At 36.0% G+C, this 24,034-nt stretch overlaps 1 protein-coding gene across 1 annotated transcript in view; it reads left to right on the top strand.

The window, feature by feature from the left end:
* The first annotated feature begins 1,833 nt into the window (after window positions 1-1,833).
* The window catches only part of LOC144965821 (putative amine oxidase [copper-containing]), a 33,048-nt gene continuing 10,847 nt past the window's right edge, over window positions 1,834-24,034 (top strand). Inside the window, exon 1 of the mRNA XM_078901576.1 lies at window positions 1,834-2,409. Coding sequence (XP_078757702.1) covers window positions 2,315-2,409 — 95 coding nt within the window. The 5' untranslated portion in view covers window positions 1,834-2,314. The remainder of the gene's footprint in view (window positions 2,410-24,034) is intronic.

The raw sequence follows: 24,034 nt of genomic DNA on the forward strand, positions 1-24,034 counted from the left end.
AAAAATCATCATATATCTATATTTTTGAAATCGCCACCCGAATCAGCATTATCAGTTTCAGATTCATCTAAAGCACTTTCAAAAACCAAGGAATTAAAAAAAAATCAGATGCCATCTTTCAAGTTTCAGGTAGATTTGAGTGAAAAAAATTCGTTTCAATTCAAAAGATCACAGGCCAGCTTGCAATCGTATTTTTTTTTAGAAACGGTAAACAGCCACTTTCACTTTCACTACTTCTCCACATTTAGGGATACTGGATAAAAACCATCAGAGGTGTACTCCTTCCTTAAATGAGCTTCAAAGCAATGAATCTGTTCCATAGTCTTAGCGAGGGCATCTGGGCGCATTGAGAAGCACGATGTTGGGTTTTAGCGGGGGCAATCAGGCGCACTGAGAGGCAATGGGTTAAAGTCAGGGAGCACTTACACTGTCTGTTCACCTGGGTTAAAGTACAATAGCAATACGTCAGAGAAGTTGTAACGTCACACATTCTACTCTTACGGTTCCAAAGTCATTGGAAGTGTGTATGTATCCAGTCCAGGGGCGTGGCTATATTGGTTGATTTTGTGCCTGGCACCACATCCATCTTTTAAAAAGTGGATTACATCATTTTTTAAAATAATTTTAAAAACTGAGAAAATGTATACACCGCCTCTTATTTATTTGAGTAAGTCTTTTCTTTCATTTATTTTCTTTCTTTCGTATTTTACAAATATAACATGTTTTAAGTAATTTTCTTCTGATTCTGGCACCACTTTATTCTGTAATCACGCCACGCCACTGATCCAGTCCTTAAAAGCACTAATAATGAATAGGTTGCATAATATTGGATCATAGAGTGGCATAATTATTTAGTAGCAGGATGTATAGGCAGATTCTAAGAATTACGAGACGTATATTATTGTTGACCAGCATTATTTAGACTAGAAAATAAGATGCCATCATTTTGAAATTAGAAGATCAAATACACAAGGAATGTATCCTGTCCTCCGGAAGAGTGGTTTTACACGTCCAATGAGATTGGTACCAGATTTGTTTTTTTTTTTTTTACATCACACTTTTGTTTCCTCTTGCATGTTATCCTTTTGGACATGTCCCTAAAGCTATCGCAAAGTACTTTCCACTAAGTGGATCAAGTCTTGACCTGACAGACTCAGCTACCTTGCTGTGTAGATAAGGGGGTAAAAAAAAATCTCGACTGTACTTAGAATCGAATCTGGTCTTTTTTTTTTTTGTGTGAAGCGATTGCACTACCAACTGTGCTATCGGGACTCCAAACACGCTTAGGATAGTAGAAAAAAGTTTAGATTAAAACAATACTGAAACAAGAAAAACATATGGCGATGAATAGAGCAACTCTTGAATTCACCTCTCCAGCCCGCTGCCTGATGACGTCATCGCTCGATTATTCGTTTGTACTACAGAGATTTTGTTTGCGCTCGTGATCGCAGAACTTTATTAGAATGATTTGAGCTGTCCGATTGTTCGAAGTCTAATGTGAGTACGTGATGCGTGAAATGTATCATTTAGTTCGTAATTATCTAAAAATAACCCAACGGGTTGGCAACTGGCAATGGGGCGATTTATGGTGTGACTGATGTAAACAAAAACACGAGAAGCAGTTGTACAATAAATCACTCGCGGGGCGGCTTTGCGTGGTTTACGAGTTTGGACTAGACTCTCACTCTTCTCTCTCTCTCTCTCTCTCTCTCTCTCTCTCTCTCCCTCCCTCTCTCTCTCTCTCTTTACTCCGCCACTTCGCTTCACAACGTGAGAAGTGATGATGAAATCGCCTACCTACTTCAAAAGCCTCGTTTGGATCACGTGGGAGATTCTGTCAACAATGAACGATCGCTGATTGGTCGAAGTCAGCACACCCCCGCCTTTCGTAGTGTCCTCGTTGAACTATTTAATTGTTGTGATGAGCCTGACCGTCATCCCGTTGGTCATATCTTCGCGGAAAAAAGAACTAAGAACTACATGTGCTAACTTAAAAACTGTCTATTGTTGATATAATATCACAACGCTGTTAAAGATAAAATAAAATTCAAACTTACCTTTCATTATTAAGAAAGTCATATCGGTAAAAACCAAAGACACAAACGTATTTTATGAACTGCGCGTGTTTTTATTTTTTGTTGTTGATTTATCAATAATCAATTACAAGCTGAAAAACGTTCAAGGAATTGTGTTTATAATATATAATTGATATTTCCAAAGGAAAAAAAAAGAGACTGCTTTATCCTACGTGCTAAAACTGTATAAAGAGTTTCAGTTTTAAACATTTAAAAAGTTTTACATAACTTTGTCCGTCATGAGAAATATGAACTATCTTCACCCAAGCACGGAGACGATGTCCTCTAAAGGAACCAACCCGAGCGAGGAAAACCTCATTGGTAGACACTATCTGTAAGTATTTCTTTTACCATTTCTAACAATAAATTGTTTTCTTTCCGGTCTTGATTTTAATGTTTTAGTTTTTAAAATGTATAGATAGTATGCTTTTAAGTAAAAATATTCACCCATTCTACCCTACAAATAAATCGTCCGAACCAACGTACAAAAGTTGATGCAAACTAAAGCGTTTATAGTCTGAGAACTAATCACACAACTGACAATAAAAAAAGACCTGAATGACGTCCACTACATTTGATTGAAACAAATGCCTCTATGGGATTCTTTTGCTTCAAAATGCAGTCTTTTAAGAAAGAAAATGGTGTCACTAAATTTCTGTTTTCATTGTTTTATTTTACGAGTAATTCTCGTTCTTATTTTTAAATATGAAAATACGTAATCCGTGGTCATTGATCAACAATGGAATAACTTTAAGTAGACACAAATATGTATACTTCGGAATAAATGAATGATATATTTACATTTAAGCCGACGTACTCACGTGAATGTCGTGATAAGTAAGTAAGTGAATAAATAAATAAATAGATAAATAAATCAATAAATAAATATATTAACACATTGATAAAAACTAACAATAAATAAATAAATAAATACATAGATAAATAAATTGATGTTTTAAAAACGATGATAATAATAATGATGATGATGATGATGATGATGATGATGATGATGATGATGATGATGATGATGATGATGATGATGATGATAATAATAATAATAAAACAAAAAACAAAACCAAACAACAACTCCAACACGCATGACAAACTGAAAGTTATCCATTCATCTATTCATTCTCCGCTCAAAGCAAGAGGGTGGGGTTCCTGACCTCTCATAGTGGGCAGGGAGGCACTTGCTGTGTCTTCTATCACCCTATATATTTTCCCAACATGCTGTCTGTCTTTGTCTTGGAACGAGATTACTTGGTTTTGTCCTGGCCGAGGCCAGATACCCTGACTGAAAGGGAGTCAGTCAAATGTATAGTTTGTTTTGGGAGATGATATTTTTTTCCGTGTAAATCATCTTTCTGTTATGCACTGTATTAGGTTTTGTTGACATTTTATTTTTTATAATTTGTAAACATTTGGGTGTATGCCTCTTAGTGGGGACAAGCGCTTGTGTCTGGATGACTTTTAGGTGATCTCAAAATAAGTACTTTGATAGTGTGCTCTTGGAATCTTCACCTCTTTCCTATATGAACCAATTCCACTTTGTCTTACCTTTTCTTGGGTGCTTTATTTGTAATTCCAGACCTTTTTACTATCCCACTTTCTTCCCTTTTACTGACGCTGATATGACCTTAATGTGTTGCAAGCGCCGTAAAACCCTTAAAAACAAACAAAACAGCTTTGAGCAAGTCAACTCGCCTTAGCTCTTTTTTCTCGTGTGGGTCGTATCGCACTGCGGCTGACGCCTGGGTTTTTTCCAGTATTCCCTTGGAATGGACCCAAAAGATAAATTTCCCCTTTGCGACGAATAAAGGGAATTTACTTATTTATTTATTTAAAAATTTTTATTTATCTATCTATCTTTTTTATTCATTTTTTTATATGCTCATTTGCTATTTTCTTTAGTCATATACTCCGTATAACTTACAAGAGTGACTGGGTAGCTGGGTCTGTTTGAAATGGCGGGAAACACTTTGTGATAGACTAGCGTCCTAGCCAACAGAAACACTTTAAGTGTAGGACAAGGCACGGCGCCTGTTAAACGATATTACATTTTTTTCGGACAGAGACAGCGCTGTTAACGGTCAGGTACTCATTTTACACCTAGTAGGACGAGAGAATGTGAGTAAAGAGTATTTTCCATGTTACACAACTATGCTTCGCTTAGAATTGGGCGGAACTCGAACCCTGAATCTTCCGATCCAAAGGCGAGTATCATGCCATTGGACCACCTACCTGTAATTATGATAGATAGGTATAGATTTGAAAATGATGAGGTCAAGGGAACGAACAAATGTATTATCAGTCAGTTTATCGAGTACATCAAATTATGTCATTGACATGATATCTTGTTTGAAATGTGATTTTTCGCGTTAATAGGGTTTTACGTTCGCTATAATACCTATTATAATGTCTTAGGGTATAGAGAGAATGAAGTTGACGTCACTCTGGTCATTGTTATTGTTTTCTTGCCATCCACGTTTATGAGTAATTCTCACTAAACTGTATTATCCAGGCTATAAAAGTTCATGGTTACACAGAATTTTGTGTGTTGGCCCGGTATACTTCCAGATGGCAATGTCTTAGCCAAGCGCATACTATCTATATCGGATTGGAAGGTCCCGGGTTCGATTCCCACTCTGAGCCATTGTCGAGTCTTTGGATAATGACCTTTACTCACATTCTCTCACCATTTTCACCGTTGTCTCTGTCTGAAAAAAAAAGAAAAAGATGTAACATCACCGAACAGGTGGCATGTATATTCCTACATGTTTTAAGTGTTGCTGTTGGCTAGACTCTGAGGCCCTTTGTAAAGCGCTTCAAGCACGTTAAGTGGATATTGCGCTTAATAAATACTCAAGTATTTTTTGATGTCGGAATGATCTAGTTCAGAATAATTGAGAGTAAAGTTAAAATGAAAAGAATTTGCCAATGTAAGCTGTTTGAAGTGTGCGGCTATCTGGTCTTGTGGTATGACACTCGCTTTCGGATCGAAAGATCCTGGGTTCGACCCTCGCTCGGCACATGGTTGAGTCCCCGGCTCTTTACTCACATTCTTACACCGTACTCAGGGTATAAAATGATTACCTGGCCGTTAACAGCGTTGTCTCTGTCGGAAAAAATTGTAATATTGCCTAACAGAAGTCTGTCTCGTTCAGACTATAAACGTGCAAGGTTACACATTGTAACGAAATGCTTCCGTGTAGGCGTCAGTTTACGACAGGATGTACGTCGTCGTAGTATTAGTTGTTGTTGTTATTGTAATCCCTCCGGAACAACCTTTCTTTTGTTGATACAGGTCGTATCAGATCATGCACCTATGGCCCGGAAGTTTCAATTAAACTACGTAGTGTGGGTGTTATTGTGAGAAAGGCATCAATCTTGTTTTCTCCGTAAACTTATAAGCAAAGTAGGATCCCTGTATTCTACGGGAGTGACTTTGTTATGGTATGGCTTGATTGATATCTCGTAACTATGGGGCTGACGAATTTATTTATCCTTGATATGAGGATGTCCGGTATCAGGATGGGTTGTTGTTGTCCATGATTATGGAATCTGGGGGAGTTTTAAGGAATTTCAGATGTTTACGGATATGACTAACATCCGGTTGTGTGGGTAGAATTTTGCTTCGTTTGCTTGATTTTTGCCTATAAATGCCAGAGTTTTGAGCAGTTTCTTCAGACCACTCAGCGGAGTCTTTTAGGCTCATTGTCTCAAAAGAGACCAGACAGCGGAGTCTTTTAGGCTCATAGTCTCTAAGCGATAACCACAGCGGAGTCTTTTAGGCTCATTTGTTTAACTCTTGTGTAGAGTTGGATTAAAGTCTTGTGTAGACTTTGTAGTGCTCAAAGTTCGAGCTGAAACACGTTTTGTGTTAACTCTTGTGTAGAGTGTGATTTAAGTCTTGTGTAGACTTTGTGGTGCTCAAAGTTTGAGCTGAATCAAGTTGTGTTATAACTCTTGTGTAGAGTTTGATTAAAGTCTTGTGTAGACTTAATTTGTGATTTCAATAATCTGTTCGGCTCTGGTGAGATTTTGAATAATATGTTGTGATTACAATTATGATTGTGTTTTGATATCAATATCATAATATCACTTTAAATTTTGATTCTCAATTAATTAATCAGATAATTAAATTAATTGTATAATATATTCTTGTTGTAAAGAAAATAAGCGTTTCTTGCTATAAAGCATTATTATTTCATATCTACAAAGTAAAGCAATATTAATCAACATTAATAAATTGATTTGTTAAAGTAAAATAATATTTACTCATTTAAAGTAAACATATTGAGTGAGTTCGAATATAGATAGAGTTATATTCGTATGATTATCATATTATAACAAAATCATTTTCTTTCTTTAAAGTGAATGAGCCGTTGGAGGCTGGGCTTTAACAAGCCAACATTAGGCTATGCACTCATAGCTTGACACTAATAGAAACTGAACATTTGCCTGTATTATAAGTTACCTGTGAAGAACCATTTGCTTATTTTAATATCAGAACATTGAGAAACAATTGATCTGTTTATGAATACTGTGAAATCAGAACAATTTCAAGAAGAGACAAATTAACAATATTAGAACAACCTTACAGTTTTTGTTGAATATCAAGGACACTCTTTTGGCTTTCTTCTACACGTCTGGATTGTGTTTAGTTAGTTAGTTAATTATTAGTTGCCTGTATGACTGTGATGGTTGCAACCTATCTGTGAGATTGTCTGATGTGGTAGCGGTTTGGTAAAGTATTGATAATTAATTGATTTAATTATATATTTTCATATCGCTTTCATATCATATTCATCATCACACCATCTCCATCAATTTGTCATCCATCCATTTGATTTCATACTTATGACATCTATCATTTCATCTTCATATCTCATAATATCTTTGTTATATTGTAATAAAATATATCTTCATTTAGCTTCAAAACCTTTATCAACGTATTGTGTTTGGTTATTGATCGGTGTCGTAGCTTGAATATAGCACACATAAACAAGGTTGCAAACTGCGCTACATAAGCATACGGTTTACGTGCGCACTTTGTGACATAATTTGGTTTCAGAAGTGGGATTCTTATTGTTGTGCATTCAAGAGACATCGCGACCAAACAAGTGTTGAGACAGGTTAGGGAGTTGTTTCAAACTTGAGATAGATACTATCTTTGAGCTTAAAGCAAATTGGTATCCATTTAATGGTTATAAGACTGTCATTATACGCAAGGTGTAATGCAAGTTATTCTGGTAATTTTCACTTGTTCGGTTATACGTTGTCAGTCATCTGTCATAGTGATACGGATCACTGACTTAGCGCGAAAGCGGTACTCGCGCTGTAAAGCCTCCATTGTCCCCCCTCTCCCTTTTGTAAGGAACGAAGGTGGTTGTTGGGGTAATTTGATTCCGTGTAGGAATCTGGGAGAATATTGTGTTGGTCCCGTGTGAGGATCTGTATTAAATCATTTGTTCTGACTTTCTATGCACATATAGTAAGTCAAGGTATTGATTCTGTGTAAGAATCTGGGTGAAGATATTTTGTTGATTCTGAGAGAGAATCTGGGTGAAGATATTTTATTGATTCTAAGAAAGAATCTGGGTGAAGATATTTTGTTGATTCTAAGTAAGAATCTGGGTGAAGATATTTTGTTGATTCTAAAAGAGAATCTGGGTGAAGATATTTTGTTGATTCTAAGTAAGAATCTGGGTGAAGATATTTTGTTGATTCTAAGAGAGAATCTGGGTGAAGATATTTTGTTGATTCTAAGAAAGAATCTAGGTGAAGATATTTTATTGATTCTAAGAAAGAATCTGGGTGAAGATATTTTGTTGATTCTAAGAAAGAATCTGGGTGAGGATGTTTTGTTGATTCTAAGAAAGAATCTGGGTGAAGATATTTTGTTGATTCTGAGAGAGAATCTGGGTGAAGACATTTTGTTGATTCTAAGAAAGAATCTGGGTGAAGATATTTTGTTGATTCTAAGAGAGAATCTGGGTGAAGACATTTTGTTGATTCTAAGAAAGAATCTGGGTGAAGATATTTTGTTGATTCTAAGAGAGAATCTGGGTGAAGATATTTTGTTGATTCTAAGAGAGAATCTGGGTGAAGATATTTTGTTGATTCTAAGAAAGAATCTGGGTGAAGATATTTTGTTGATTCTAAGAAAGAATCTGGGTGAAGATATTTTGTTGATTCTAAGAGAGAATCTGGGTGAAGATATTTTGTTGATTCTAAGAGAGAATCTGGGTGAAGATATTTTGTTGATTCTAAGAAAGAATCTGGGTGAAGATATTTTGTTGATTCTGAGAAAGAATCTGGGTGAAGTTATTTTGTTGATTCTGAGAAAGAATCTGGGTGAAGATAGTTTTTATGATTCCGTGTGGGGAATCTGGGTGAAGCTATTTTGTTGATTCCGTGTGACGAATCTGGGTGAAGCTATTGTGTTGATTCCGTGTGGGGAATCTGGGTGAAGCGTTGGTTCCGTGTGAGGACCTGTATTAAATCAGTTGTTTTGACTCTAATATACGTCTATATTAAGTCAATGTTTTGATTCTGTGTAGGAATCTGGGTGAAGCGTTGGTTCTGTGTTAGGACCTGTAGTAAATTTGTTTTGATTCTATATTTGAGTCTATATATAGATCAATGTTGAATTCCGTGTAGGAATCGGTATTAATTGCCTGTTTTGAATCTGTTTTGGGATCTATATTGACCGCATATCGTTAATAAGGTTACTTGTAATACCACTTTATTCTACGTGAAAGTAACATTTACGGCAACAGTGTCGATAAACATATTGAAGTTTGTTTATTTGAATTTGAATTGGTTTGATTAATTGTCCTAGAGATGGATGTGGAAAGATTAATTAAACTTGGAGAAAAATTGGAGTTAAGGGGTGAAGATCTCCGTGCTTGGGTGACAGCCCAGTTACAAGAAGATGAAGAGAGAAAAGAGAAGGAGAGAGAACGTGCCAAAGAAGAGGAGGAGATAAGCAGAGCACGAGCTCAAAGGCAAGAAGCTCTGATGGAGAAAGAGCTTGAACCGCTTAGGTTAAAGTCGGAGTGTCAGGCTTCCTCCAACAACGACAGTATGACAAGTGACATTCGATCATTTACTCATGCTCCCACTGTTAAGAGTCCTCGACTTCCATGTTTTGACGAAAACAAGGATCATGAACCACCGAAATGCATGACACACGGCAAGGTGGAGTTGAAGTGTGGATGTGTGATGCCGATGTTGTCTGTCGAAGGAAGGGACAACAATGAGCCCGAATAATTGTCGAGATCGATGTGATCTTGAGGCATTTCGTTGATCTAACTAAATGTTGTACCAAATTTAGTCTTAGGGGGGAGATATGTAACGAAATGCTTCCGTGTAGGCGTCAGTTTACGACAGGATGTACGTCGTCGTAGTATTAGTTGTTGTTGTTATTGTAATCCCTCCGGAACAACCCTTCTTTTGTTGATACAGGTCGTATCAGATCATGCACCTATGGCCCGGAAGTTTCAATTAAACTACGTAGTGTGGGTGTTATTGTGAGAAAGGCATCAATCTTGTTTTCTCCGTAAACTTATAAGCAAAGTAGGATCCCTGTATTCTACGGGAGTGACTTTGTTATGGTATGGCTTGATTGATATCTCGTAACTATGGGGCTGACGAATTTATTTATCCTTGATATGAGGATGTCCGGTATCAGGATGGGTTGTTGTTGTCCATGATTATGGAATCTGGGGGAGTTTTAAGGAATTTCAGATGTTTACGGATATGACTAACATCCGGTTGTGTGGGTAGAATTTTGCTTCGTTTGCTTGATTTTTGCCTATAAATGCCAGAGTTTTGAGCAGTTTCTTCAGACCACTCAGCGGAGTCTTTTAGGCTCATTGTCTCAAAAGAGACCAGACAGCGGAGTCTTTTAGGCTCATAGTCTCTAAGCGATAACCACAGCGGAGTCTTTTAGGCTCATTTGTTTAACTCTTGTGTAGAGTTGGATTAAAGTCTTGTGTAGACTTTGTAGTGCTCAAAGTTCGAGCTGAAACACGTTTTGTGTTAACTCTTGTGTAGAGTGTGATTTAAGTCTTGTGTAGACTTTGTGGTGCTCAAAGTTTGAGCTGAATCAAGTTGTGTTATAACTCTTGTGTAGAGTTTGATTAAAGTCTTGTGTAGACTTAATTTGTGATTTCAATAATCTGTTCGGCTCTGGTGAGATTTTGAATAATATGTTGTGATTACAATTATGATTGTGTTTTGATATCAATATCATAATATCACTTTAAATTTTGATTCTCAATTAATTAATCAGATAATTAAATTAATTGTATAATATATTCTTGTTGTAAAGAAAATAAGCGTTTCTTGCTATAAAGCATTATTATTTCATATCTACAAAGTAAAGCAATATTAATCAACATTAATAAATTGATTTGTTAAAGTAAAATAATATTTACTCATTTAAAGTAAACATATTGAGTGAGTTCGAATATAGATAGAGTTATATTCGTATGATTATCATATTATAACAAAATCATTTTCTTTCTTTAAAGTGAATGAGCCGTTGGAGGCTGGGCTTTAACAAGCCAACATTAGGCTATGCACTCATAGCTTGACACTAATAGAAACTGAACATTTGCCTGTATTATAAGTTACCTGTGAAGAACCATTTGCTTATTTTAATATCAGAACATTGAGAAACAATTGATCTGTTTATGAATACTGTGAAATCAGAACAATTTCAAGAAGAGACAAATTAACAATATTAGAACAACCTTACAGTTTTTGTTGAATATCAAGGACACTCTTTTGGCTTTCTTCTACACGTCTGGATTGTGTTTAGTTAGTTAGTTAATTATTAGTTGCCTGTATGACTGTGATGGTTGCAACCTATCTGTGAGATTGTCTGATGTGGTAGCGGTTTGGTAAAGTATTGATAATTAATTGATTTAATTATATATTTTCATATCGCTTTCATATCATATTCATCATCACACCATCTCCATCAATTTGTCATCCATCCATTTGATTTCATACTTATGACATCTATCATTTCATCTTCATATCTCATAATATCTTTGTTATATTGTAATAAAATATATCTTCATTTAGCTTCAAAACCTTTATCAACGTATTGTGTTTGGTTATTGATCGGTGTCGTAGCTTGAATATAGCACACATAAACAAGGTTGCAAACTGCGCTACATAAGCATACGGTTTACGTGCGCACTTTGTGACACACATAGTTTTTTTTTAATAAGTCCACTTTCGATAAAATGCCGCTTCGAGACGACTGGCTACAAAATCATATCAATCAGTTTATGTCACGCGACATTTCATTAGTGATATTCTCGTCTAGATATATATTTTAATGCAAAAGATTATCGAAGCAAAACGTGATAAAAGAGCGTTAACCTCAAAAGTCATAAGTGATGTGATAAGAGACACGAGTGGATAACATTAGGAGGGTTGTGTTATATAGAAGGAACGGCATTGACGTTACTCAGCTCTTTGTTATTGTTTTTAGCAGCGATTATTTTGGAGTAATTCTGAATGAATTCTATTAATTAGACCATCAATGTTCAGTGTTATACATCCTTTTTTTTCTTATTTAATTGTTGCGGGTGCAATGCACCCAGCCGGTGGGAATCAGGTGTAAAATATGCCGCTCGGAATAGGGTGAACGGTATCAGTTGATTTTTTGGTTCCATTTACCATTCCCCCCCCCCCCCCCCCACTTTCATGTATGTTGTCATCAAAGTGTGTGATTTATTGGCAAAAGCCTAAGTCTGAATATACTTTAAAACTTTGAAACTTTGTGTTGGTAAGTAATATCTGACTGGCGGATGTTGTGAGTTTTCTCTTGGCTAAATGCATAACATCAATAAGATCACCCCTCAGTTTTAAGAGAAGTCGTCTCGAAACGGTATTGATGTTGTGCACGGAGTCAAAAAAACCCCCAACAAACTAACAACATCCGCCAGCCAGATATAACGTACCATCAAACAAAACTATGTGTAACCTTGCACGTTTATAGTCTGAACGAGACACACTTCTGTTAGGCAATATTACAATTTTTCCGACAGAGACAACGCTGTTAACGGTCAGGTACTCATTTTACACCCGAGTACGGTGAGAGAAAGTGAGCGAAGAGGCTTTTCCAAGGACTCAACTATGCGCAGAGCGAGGTTCGAACCCAGGACCTTCCAATCCGAAAGCGAGTGTCATACCACACAATACCTCATAGCTGCACAATAGGTCATAATGATTCTTTAATATGCTTTTTTATCTTATTAGTAAATATTTGCTTTTGTTTTATTTTTCCAATGGGAAGCTGATTTCATTTTCAGCATCTACGACCTTGTACTAATATGATTTCTTGTTCTTCTTTCTTTCTTTTTTTTCTTTCTTGTTGTTGTTGTTGTTGTTGTTGTTGTTGTTGTTGTGGTAACACTATCTTATTGTTATGCTTTCAAATCTTTAAGATTACAACTACTGTGTGCCTCATCTCCTGAAATACGGTGATTATTGTTAAAATTATAGCCAAACACATCAGAGTTTAGTTGAGTTTATATATTTTATTGAGAAAAATTAATTGATATAATAATTTAATTTTAAATTTAGAGTTCTAAAAACAATTACTTTACATTTTTGACCAGTTTAACTTTCTTTCACTTTATAGGATGTTGTTAATCCTGACATAATACCTTTTTTACGATGGGTAACATATTTTGTCCTTATTGTCTCTAACACCCATAAAAAATAATTTAAAAATACCCTCCCCCCCCCCCCACCAAAAAGCATTACCCCCTCTTCCCCCCCCCCCCCCGCGACGTGCACTTATTTGCAGGTCTCATTGTCGTTATGGAAATCTCAAACAAGATTACGCAAAATATTGTCTATTACAGGCCCAAAGTGGGTTCGGATGTCAGACTGGCATATATGTAAATCTCGCCCCCCCCCCCCCCCCCCAAAAAAAAAAGAAACAACAAACAAACAAACAAAAAAACAACAAATAAACGCCTGATTTAAAAATCAACATTATATATTTTATTTTATTGATAATAATAAATTTAGTTTTTAAAAGTAACCAAAATTTGAAAACAAATACATATCTTTTCATTAAATGCCATTGGGGGAAAGGGGGGGGGGGGGGGGGGGGGGGGGGGGGGGGGGGGGGGGGGGGGGGAAGGGGGGCATCTGGATCAACCAAACATAATACCATTTTTAGATGACGGTTAACAATTGTGCAACATTTAATAGTTGTATAAAAATTCTAAGTCAATTTCACAAATTACACAATTATGCACCGACTGCACAAAGTGATGTAACACGCTCCATAAGTCAATTTAATGAATCCCTCCCCTCCATCTCCTCCATTGTTAAATGTCACCTTTCTTTTTATCCTTTCCGTTTATATATCATCATTATCACCTCATTATATTATTATTATTATTATTATTATTATTATTATTATTATTATTATTATATTATTATTATTATTATTATTATTATTATTATTATATTTTTTTTTTTTTTAATTTTTTTTATTTTATTACTGCAACTATTACTGCTACTACTACTACTACTACTACTACTACTACTACTACTACTACTACTACTACTACTACTACTACTACTACTACTACTACTACTACTACTACTACTACTACTGCTGCTACTACTACTACTACTACTACTACTACTACTACTACTACTACTACTACTACTACTAATACGAGGACTGCCCTCCACCCCCCCCCACACACACACGCACAGCTAATAAAATACAAAAACAAACAATAAACAAAACACACACACACACACACACACAAACACACAATAGCACTGAGAATCTAAATACCTAATGGAAATGGATTCATAATACAATTTCCCAATTAAACACAAATGACGCCAGTTAAAAAATGGCCACCGTTATTGAATATGGCCAAAAAACCCCCACAAAAAACAAAAACAAAACAGAAGTTCCATGTGTTATTCGATTTATGTTAGACAAAACGGCAGAAGCCTTGTGAAATTCATAGTGAGATTCAATCAGTTTGTTGTAAAGATCACACTGGCGTGAGTTAAGGGCTGGGAACATAGACCTAAAATAAACGTTTAACTCTCTCTTTACTGATCATTTTCAGTATTTTCCCAAAATGGCAGGCTTACCCCAGCAGAAAAATTGATTTTGTTTTTAAAAAACTCAAACAAGCTCTCTACAAGACAACTTTATGTTCTTATTAATCAAACAAAGATCATTCTTCAAAGTTTGTGATGTACAAAATAAATCTATTTTATCGTAACAAATGTGACGATTTTGCTGCAGGTGATAAGGAGAGGGTTGCACATGTTTTTTTTTGTTTTGAGTTGGTGCTGTTGATCTGGTGGGGAGAACTGGTGAGTATTTTACTTAAACGCAGGCATTCAGTTAGTATTCAAGAAATTAAAAAACAAAACAAAACCAAAACAATTCTTGCAAAGAATTAAAAGTTTCTAGGTGCTACGTGTTCTTCGGCCATTCTTTGACCACGTGCTAGGATGATGATGAAATCATGGCTTTCCATTCGGCCTCCTTGACCTTGGCGTACGGAAGACCGACCGTCCATCAATCAATGGCCCCTCGTTCAGCCAGTCCAACAAGTAATATGCCATACCGTTGAAAAACACGTATTTGAAAATTTGGCCAGAAAACTCGTCTCGTCAAATATTGACCGATTAAAATGAACTTCCTTTCGTCAAACATTCTTAAACTTGAGATTTCGCGAAGTCTCAGGTTTGAAAAGTTTTTACCACAAAGAGTATAATTTTAATGGATCGATATTCGAAGGACGAGTTTTCTGGTCAAAATGATAAAATACATGTTTTCCATCGTACGACAGTAATACATAAGACGATTATTTACGACGGTCACCGTCCGTCGCCCCACACTCTACTCTCGATCCGACAGGGCCAACGATAGATGGATTCGGTTTTCGGTTTGTTTGGGTTGCGTTAGGATTTTTGTTTCCTTTTGTTTTGTTGTATATTTTGGCGGGAATAAAATGTATTTTCTTGTTTGTTTTCATGTTATTTTGTCTTACGTTCACTTTGTCTCCTTTCAAATCTGCTTTCTTTATTCGCTCCTTCAGACATGTGTCTGTTCATTTATTCAAATGTATTTGTTCATTAATACTTATTTATTCAATTATTCATCAATTCCATAGCTATTGTTTATTTTAAAAATACAAAACAAAACAAAACAAAAAATACAAAACAACAAAACAACCCCCCCCCAAAAAAAAAAAAGAAAAGAAAACCTAAACAAAAACAAAAAACAAACAAACAAAAACAAACAAACAAAAAAAAAAAAAAAAAAAAAAAAAAAAAAAGAAAAGAAAACAGACACAAAAAAAACCCAAACCAAACCAAACAAAAATAAATAAAAAATAAGCAACATTCAAAAGACAAAAAAGTCACCCACCCCCCCTCCCAAAAAAAACAAAAAACCCACCCCCAAAAACCCCCAACAAACAACAAAGAAACAACAACAACAACAACAACAACAACAACAACAACAACAACAACAACAACAACAACAACAACTAAAAAACAAAAAAAAAAACCCCCAAAAATAAAAGAAAAAATAATACAAAACACAAAATACATAAACCCAGTGAGGAGGAATTTTTAACTTGTATTGTCATAATCTCAAAGTATAAAATGAGAGATTCAGAATAAAAATTTAGAATAAAACACGCTCGCTCTGTCACACGAAAATCTTAGTTGCAATTCATCAATGAGTAAGTACTTATAAAAAAAAACAAAACAAAAAAAAAAAAAAACAAAAAAAAAAACAACAAACAAATGGAAATTAAAAAAAAGATTTATTTTATGTGCGACTCGTCTGTTTCACAATCGTCTTCTTACGTTTGCCATTTTGTTCTTACTTCTAACCATTATTCTGATTTACTCTGACATAAGAAAACTTTTTTTTTTAGCCATAAAACTTTTATTTCGATAAATTGATCTATTTAAATCGCCGCCAACGTTTCACAATTTTCAAACATGAGACTTCCAAAACGTCTGTTTTAAACTTTTTGAATCAGTTTGTCCAGTTCAGACGGTCGATATTTGAAGAAATTTCTGAACATGATACTTTCTGGCCAAAAAAGAAAAAAGTGCTTTTTTCTCATCCGTCAATATTTATTGCAATGCTAAGTATCCGCCATTTGTAGCTATAGATCAATAATATTGATGTAATGTTATTGTACATGCATGACGGATTAAGTATAGGTCACGATACAAAGCAGTTACGAGAGAGAGAGAGAGTGAGAGAGAGAGAGAGAGAGAGAGAGAGAGAGAGAGAGAGAGAGAGAGAGAGAGAGGAGGGAGGAAGATTACAGATTTATTTTATGATAGAGGGGGACAACAACCATTTATGAGTTTAGATTTATTTCAGTGATAAATATATCAAACGGGAAGAAGCCATGCATTTTGGCAGAATTATCCCCCCTTGACAATCGTAAATGACGCTCAGTGCATTTGACGAATAGCACCTGGAAGTTAATCTATCTTTTATTAGGCTATGCTGTTTGTTGCGGTACCTTCTAATTTATAGAGGTCTTGGGTTTAAGATTATTTTACGAATTTGGAATAATTTTTATCCATCCATAATATTATAATATCAAGATGTACATAAATGTTTTCTGGCCGACATGAAAAATGAAAAAAATATCAACAAGGTTTGAAGAATTTCTGAACAAAAATGAATATAACAGCTTCTAAAAGGAACAAAAGGCCAAACATTTTGGGGATCAAAACCCTTCTTCGGCCAATAACAAAATCAATAGAAACATCAATATATCACTAAACTCTTTCCTTATTGGCCACTTTTCAGTACTTCCTAAACAACGTCATGTCATGCCTACCCTTAAATCGTACTAACCATAATTTTGTTTACAAAACAAGCTCTAATACAAGACAACATTAAGTTCTTATACATTAAACAAAGATTATTTTTCAAGTTTGTGATATACAAAATATGAGCATGAAAAATGTTTATTGTGTCGTAACAAATGGGCCGACTTTCATGTAGTTGGTAAGGAGAGGGTTAAAATCAAGACAGACAGCAGAGAAATTAGTTAAAAAATCGTAGTTTTCAGGGGTAATAACAAAGTAGACATTATTACTACTTTCAATAATGACCAATTTGTGTTTAATAAAATACATTAAATGAATGCTTTGAACGCAATGCACCAATTATTTATTGATCTGAAAGATGATAACAAACGCCCCCACCGTTTGGCTTTCTCCCAATAAAACCAACTGCGCGTCCTAGTTGTGCCGGCTATCTATACAATCAATGGGCTTATTTCAACATCTATCTTAAAAATAGCCACGATAACGGACGGGCAGATGCCTGGCCACTTATTATTGCTCACTCCCCCCCCCCTCCCCCAACTTCCTTCACAGCGCCATCTTGACTTTTCCACACTCAAAACCATACAAATGTTTACACAGTACGTACGCCTGCAAACGGTGGTTCAGCAGTACTGTACATTATGTAAAAATTTCAAACATTGTTGAGTGTGATTAGCTACTCGATTGGTTTCAGTGATAGTAGGTAGCTACTCGATTGGTTTCAGTGATAGTAGGATTCTGGCTCAGGTGTGATCAGGCATAATACAAACATCACCTCAACCGACTCGGGTGTAAATCAATACATTTATTGATATAAATCATAACAGCACTTGTAAGAAAAGGTGGAATGACTAGTGGATGGTGTAGACTGTATAGCGTCCTTCTCGCGGCCAGGCGGAGTTGTCGTAACAGCAATGTCGTGGATTCGAGCCCCCACATCGCAGCGAAGTTTTTATTCTCTATTGTCTTTTTGCACTTTTCTATCACTTTATTTCCTGTTACACTCACTTTTCTGAAATAGAGTTGCAGCTTTTAGTATTTACCCCTACTCCCAAAACAAACAAACAAACAAAACAACAAAAACAATAAAACAAAAAAACAAAACAAACAAAACAACCGCAACAACAACCCATAAACCCCCCCCCCCAAAAAAAAAATAAAAAATAAATAAAATAAAATAAAATAAAATAAAACACAAAGAAAAACAAAACAAAACAAAACAAAACAAATTAAATCGAGAAAACTTTAAGCAGAAACAAACAAACAAACAAACAAGCAGAGCAACATAAATGAAATAGATAAACACAATTATAATAAATATAACGTTTTTTTACGGTTTCACTACTATGTTCATAGGGCTTCATAATGCTTTATTGGGTACCCCAGCAGGCCATATTTATGAAATCAAATTTCCAATTAGTGCAAGTCTGTTTAGCGTAGATGTTGGTGGGGGTTTTTTTTTTTTGGTCTTTTTTTTTTTTTTTTGGGGGGGGGGGGGGGGTTCTTTGTACTGGCAGACAATCTCACAGTATCATCAACCACTCCTTATAGCCGGATTGGAGATGAGTCATGATATGCCTAAAATATCTTTTCCTTGGATTCAAAGCAGTGTCTACAAAACTAGACACCGCGGTCGTGCCCAGCCGCCGCCCCATCAAAGCGTTGCAGTAAAACATCCAAACTTTTGTTTTGCTCCTTGACAATGTTAATCACCAGCCCAGTTAGATTTTTAAATGTTTAAACTTATTTGAACTCACCCAAGATGAAATTAAATATAAGACGGCCTCGACACTCCCCGTGCTTCTCTCACAATACAAACCCACTCCTCAGTCTCTTCTCACTTAGGACATACCACACATCCTTTTCAACATCATATAAGTGTCAGTGCATGACATAATTTGTCGGAAGGTGAACATTTTCGATTTGCATTTTATCCCCTCATTTTTTGGAAGAAAGGTATCCAGCAACTTTTCTCAAATTTCATACTTTTTCAACTTGACTAGCTGTAAAAAATATTTAGAAGTGAAATTAAGCTTTGATATTTAATTCCCCCCCCCCCCTTTTTTTTTTCTCTTCTTCTTTCTTTTGGTACATACCATTTTTATCACCTTAGGTTTAAGTTTCAAACACCATCCTTACTTTCTTGGATTACAATAGTGTATCGTCAACCCAGTGATATATGCTTCAGCCACAGATTTCTACCTAACCAACTTAGGTAGAAATCTGGGGCTTCAGCTTGCAAGCGACACCTACCCGCCCCCTCCTCCTCCCCCCCCCCCCTCTCTTTCTCCCACCTATTCATATTGCATTCCATGGTCGGGCTTAGTCTTACTTTGGGGGCAAAATTCTTGGAATGTCCTGCCTTAATCCTTCCCGGCTCCATTCATGCTAAGCCTGAGAGGGACTAAAGCCTTTTCTTTTCTTATCAATCGGATTTTGATCCTTCACCCCACCCCCCCTCCCGCACCCTTACCCCCACCCCCACCCCCACACAATCTTTAACCTGGACCACACGCCACCCATAAATGCTCTCCTTAACTTACTACCTTTAACCTTAACAACTAACCACAAGAGGAATGTCATTGATATTGATATGAGAAGATGTTTGGGTGTGAGGTTAGGAATGTGGCGCGTCAGCCAATGAGATGGCCGTAAACTGTCAACATTGGCGGCCATTGAGAAAAGGATTGCCCTTCAGTTTTCAGACACAATGATTTGGCCGCCGGGGTGAAGGATGTTTGATATTTTGTTATCTTTTCTATCGTCTTGTTCGTGTGTGTGTGTGTGTGTGTGTGTGTGTGTGTGTGTGTGTATGTCTCTGTGTGTGTATGTGTTTGTAATTGTGTGTGTGTGTGTGTGATTGTATGCGTGTGTTATGTAATTATGTTTTATAATACACATTACGGTACGTACTACGGAGCGGTATTATTGACCATACACGTGATAGTATCGACATACCTTCGAGGGACTTGCGTATTTATTTCGTGAATAATAACAGTATTATGATAATGAGATAAACCGTGACGAAATTGTTATTATTGATATCAATGTACTCTCACGTGTGTTTATGACAGGGCGTTGACAACATATGTGGTGCACCACGTCAATCTGGTAATAGGTCACATTGAATTAGATGTAGAATATTGAGTTTAAGTCAAAATGAGCAGGAAAAAATGAGAATTTATGAAGCGCAATATCTTTTTTAAGGTGCTCAAAGCGCTTTCCAATGGGACCCAAGCCAACAGAGACATTTAACATGTATGACGACACGTGGTGCCTAATAGGCGATAATACAAGTCCCCCCCCCCCCCCACCACACCTACAGAAACAACCATGTTAACGATCAGGTACTCTAATTTACACCTGGGAATGGTGACAGAATGTGAACGAAGAGCGGGACACGAACCCTGGACCTTCGAGTCCGAAGGCGAGTGTCATACAGCACAAGAGGAAGTTCTAGCTTTATAAGTGAAATAAACCAAATACATTATCTACAATAATGACTTTTATTTTAATTTAATTATTTCAGGCCAACCTAAGAATTTATTTTAAAAAAGGAACCGCTTTAAACCTACCCTAACTCAATACCATTTTAAGATGACAAGATAAGATAAGATATACTTTATTGATCCTGAATGGAAATTATCATAATGTTACACATCATTCATCGTTACATTAGCACAGATTTATACACTGTCATAAACTAATTGATGGAAATACGAAGCTAATTAAAAGCAAAATAAACATCAACTATAATAAAATAAAATATATAATATACAACAGTTGCAAGCAATGCTATAAATATCGGACGTGACGAGTCATATATGGTTAAGTCACGATTCACGAGAAAGAAAAGGAGCTTAATAGATAAAGGATGCGTCCCCGTATCGTATTTATTTACGATATAATATTTATTCAACCGAGACCGTGTTGTAAAAACACTAAACATTATTTTTGTCTTTCTGAGAAATTGAAAAGGTGTTTTTGTGTTGTTGCCTCGTGACGATTGTATCGAGGTTAGGAAGAAGACAGCCATTGGTTATTTACTCCTCTCGCCCACGCCATCATCATAAAAATGGACATTTATATACCGCATTTCCATTCGATTTATCATGCTCATTGCGCTTCATAATGTTTCATCTACCCCCCCCCCATCCCAGTATGCCATATGGCATGATATTTCCATTTCATGTAGTACCAGTCGCCTGTTGGGTCCTTTTTGTACTAAAATATCCGTCACTGCCTTTAGCCGGTTATTCATTCACACCTGAGTTGATTGGGGTAGTGTGCATAAAGTACCTTAACCAAGGACACCACACCAGGACTAGAATTTTCTTCTACCTCACTGTCATTCATCCGGCTACTGACACCGTTGAACTCAAAATGATTTTTTATAAAATCAAATAAAAATAATAACTACTGGTTTGAGTACTTTAAGAAACTTATTCCATTCTGCATCTGCACAATATGTATCTATACATGTTTTAAGGTAGTCCTTCATAGTCATGAGGACCATGGAGCCGGAGTTTATCCCGATTTCTATTGCGTGATACGGACAATAGCAAGTGCTTGCTATCCTTTGGATAGGACGCTAGTCTATAGCAAAGTACTTTCCGCCAGATCTAACAGACCCAGCTACCCAATCACTGTTGAGTGGACAGGGGGTCAGAAAAAAAATCTCGACTGCACCCGGGATCGATCTCGGTCTCTTTGCGTATGAAGCGAGTGCTCTTCCAACTGAGCTATCGGGACCCCTTCTATACATGTTACTTCCACCCGATCTCAATGACGAGCATTATGCTGAGGAGATGTCCAGTATTCTCCATAAAAAAAACAACAACAAAGCTTTAATTCCACTGCATATGAGCCAAACCCCCCACCCCCCTAAACTTGAACGTTTATAGTCTGAGAGCTAATCCACCAAATTGGCGGTCTAATTACAAGAAGAAAGAGCCGAATGACGTCAACTACTTTCATTCTATATCTGCTTACCACAAAACCACCCTTCCCCCCTCCCCCCTCCCCCCCCTCCCCCTCCCTCAAAAAAATCTGCAACAAATAAAATCAAACAAACAAAGATATAACGATACAAAAATAAATAAATAAACAAACAAAAACAAAACAAACCCCCCCCCACCAAAAACAAAAAAAAAAACAAAACAAAACAAACAAACAAATAAACAAAAAAAAAAAAAAAGAAAACAAACCCAACCAACCAAACAAACAAACAAAAAAAAAAAACAATAAACAAACAAACTAACAAAGAAAACAAAAATCCTAAAAATAAAACAAACTCAAACACCTCGTCTTCATTTTTTCTTTTTTACTTCCCCATATCTCTTGTTTTCTAAATCGGGAAAAATTCGTTAGGTATCCACTTGAGAAAGAATAAATTTTGATGTTATTTCTCCTACCTGCTGTTCTTATCGAATAGGATGGGCAAAAGATCATGCTTAAATTTCATAATAATTATATGATCCCTTCCCACGTTTTACAAGCCTCTCCCTGAGATACATAATTAATTGTCTTCTTGGAATTGATACATCCTTTGCTTTCTCACGAGTCAAATCTCGATAGCTCAATTGGTATTTATAACAACAAGCAATAATCATTTTATATAATTATTTCTCATTTTTACTTTTTTTAAATATAAATATTAATTTATTAATTTATTTGTTTTTCAATCTTTTCAATTTTCAATTTATAGTGACAGTTTTAACTATTTTACAGTGTTGATATTATTCATATTATAAAGCGTAGCTCTGGTTATAGAGCTGCTCCTTTTTTTATTTTTTATTTTTTTTTTTTATTTATTTATTTATTTATTTTTTTTATATATACATCCTATTTCCATTGTATTTTTATTGTGTAAATTATAACACGTCTGTACAAAAAATTTCCTTTTTGGGATGCAATAAAGTATTATTATTATTATTATTATTATTATTATTATTATTATTATTATTATTATTATTATTATTATTATTATTATTATTGGTAGAGCACTCGCTTCACACGCAAAGGCATCGAAATCGATCTCGGGTGCAGTCGTGATTTTGTTCTGACCCCATCCCCCCTTCCCCACCCCCTATCCATCCAGCTGTCAAAACCGTCAGAAAATGAAATTAATTTTTAAAATTAAAAAAATAAAAATAGTTGAGATTTATATAGAACAATATCCACTAAATGTGCTCAAAGCGCTTTACAAGGGGTCCCTGGTCGATAGCAACATTTAACATGTAGGACGGGACATGACGCCTGTTAGGCGATATTACAATTTTTAGGACAAAGACAACGCTGTTAACGGCCAGGTACTCATTTTACACCTGAGTACGGTAAGAGAATGTGAGTAAAGAGCCTTTTCCAAGGACTCAACTATGCGCCGAGCACGAGGCTCGAACCCAGGACCTTCCGATCCGAAAGCGAGTGTCAGACCACATAGCCGTTCAGCCTCCCAGCCGCATTTTAAGAATCTATACTCACCCTCTAAAATAAAACACAGAATAAAAGCCCACCTATAATTTATGTTTTAGACAATAAATTCGATTTTACACCATATAAATCATCTCAACATGATACTGCTTTGGCTCACAATAAATTTGAAGCATTGCATCATCATCATCATCATCATCATCATCATCATCATCATCATCATCATCATCATCATCATCATCGTCGTCGTCGTCGTCATCATCATCAACCTCATCATCATCGTCATCATCATCATCATCATCATCATCATCATCATCATCATCAGCATCATCATCATCACCACCACCACCACCACCACCACCACCACCACCACCATCATCATCATCATCATCATCATCATCATCATCATCATCATCATCATCACCATCATCATCATCACATCACCACCACCATCACCACCACCACCACCACCACCACCACATCCTTACGTGCAAGAGCGCACGTACGAAAATTGAGGATTTTTTTTTACCTATCTGTCTGTGTTCATCCTCTTCCGCATCATAATCCGGATTCTGATTGGCTCATTGCTATCATTGGCGTTTACCTTCCCACCTACTGGCCAATCACATAACACA

The sequence above is a fragment of the Berghia stephanieae genome, chromosome 2, assembly GCF_034508935.2.
Source record: "Berghia stephanieae isolate SIO BIC M18660-M18661 chromosome 2, UCSD_Bste_1.3, whole genome shotgun sequence".
Taxonomy (NCBI): Eukaryota; Metazoa; Mollusca; class Gastropoda; order Nudibranchia; family Aeolidiidae; genus Berghia; species Berghia stephanieae.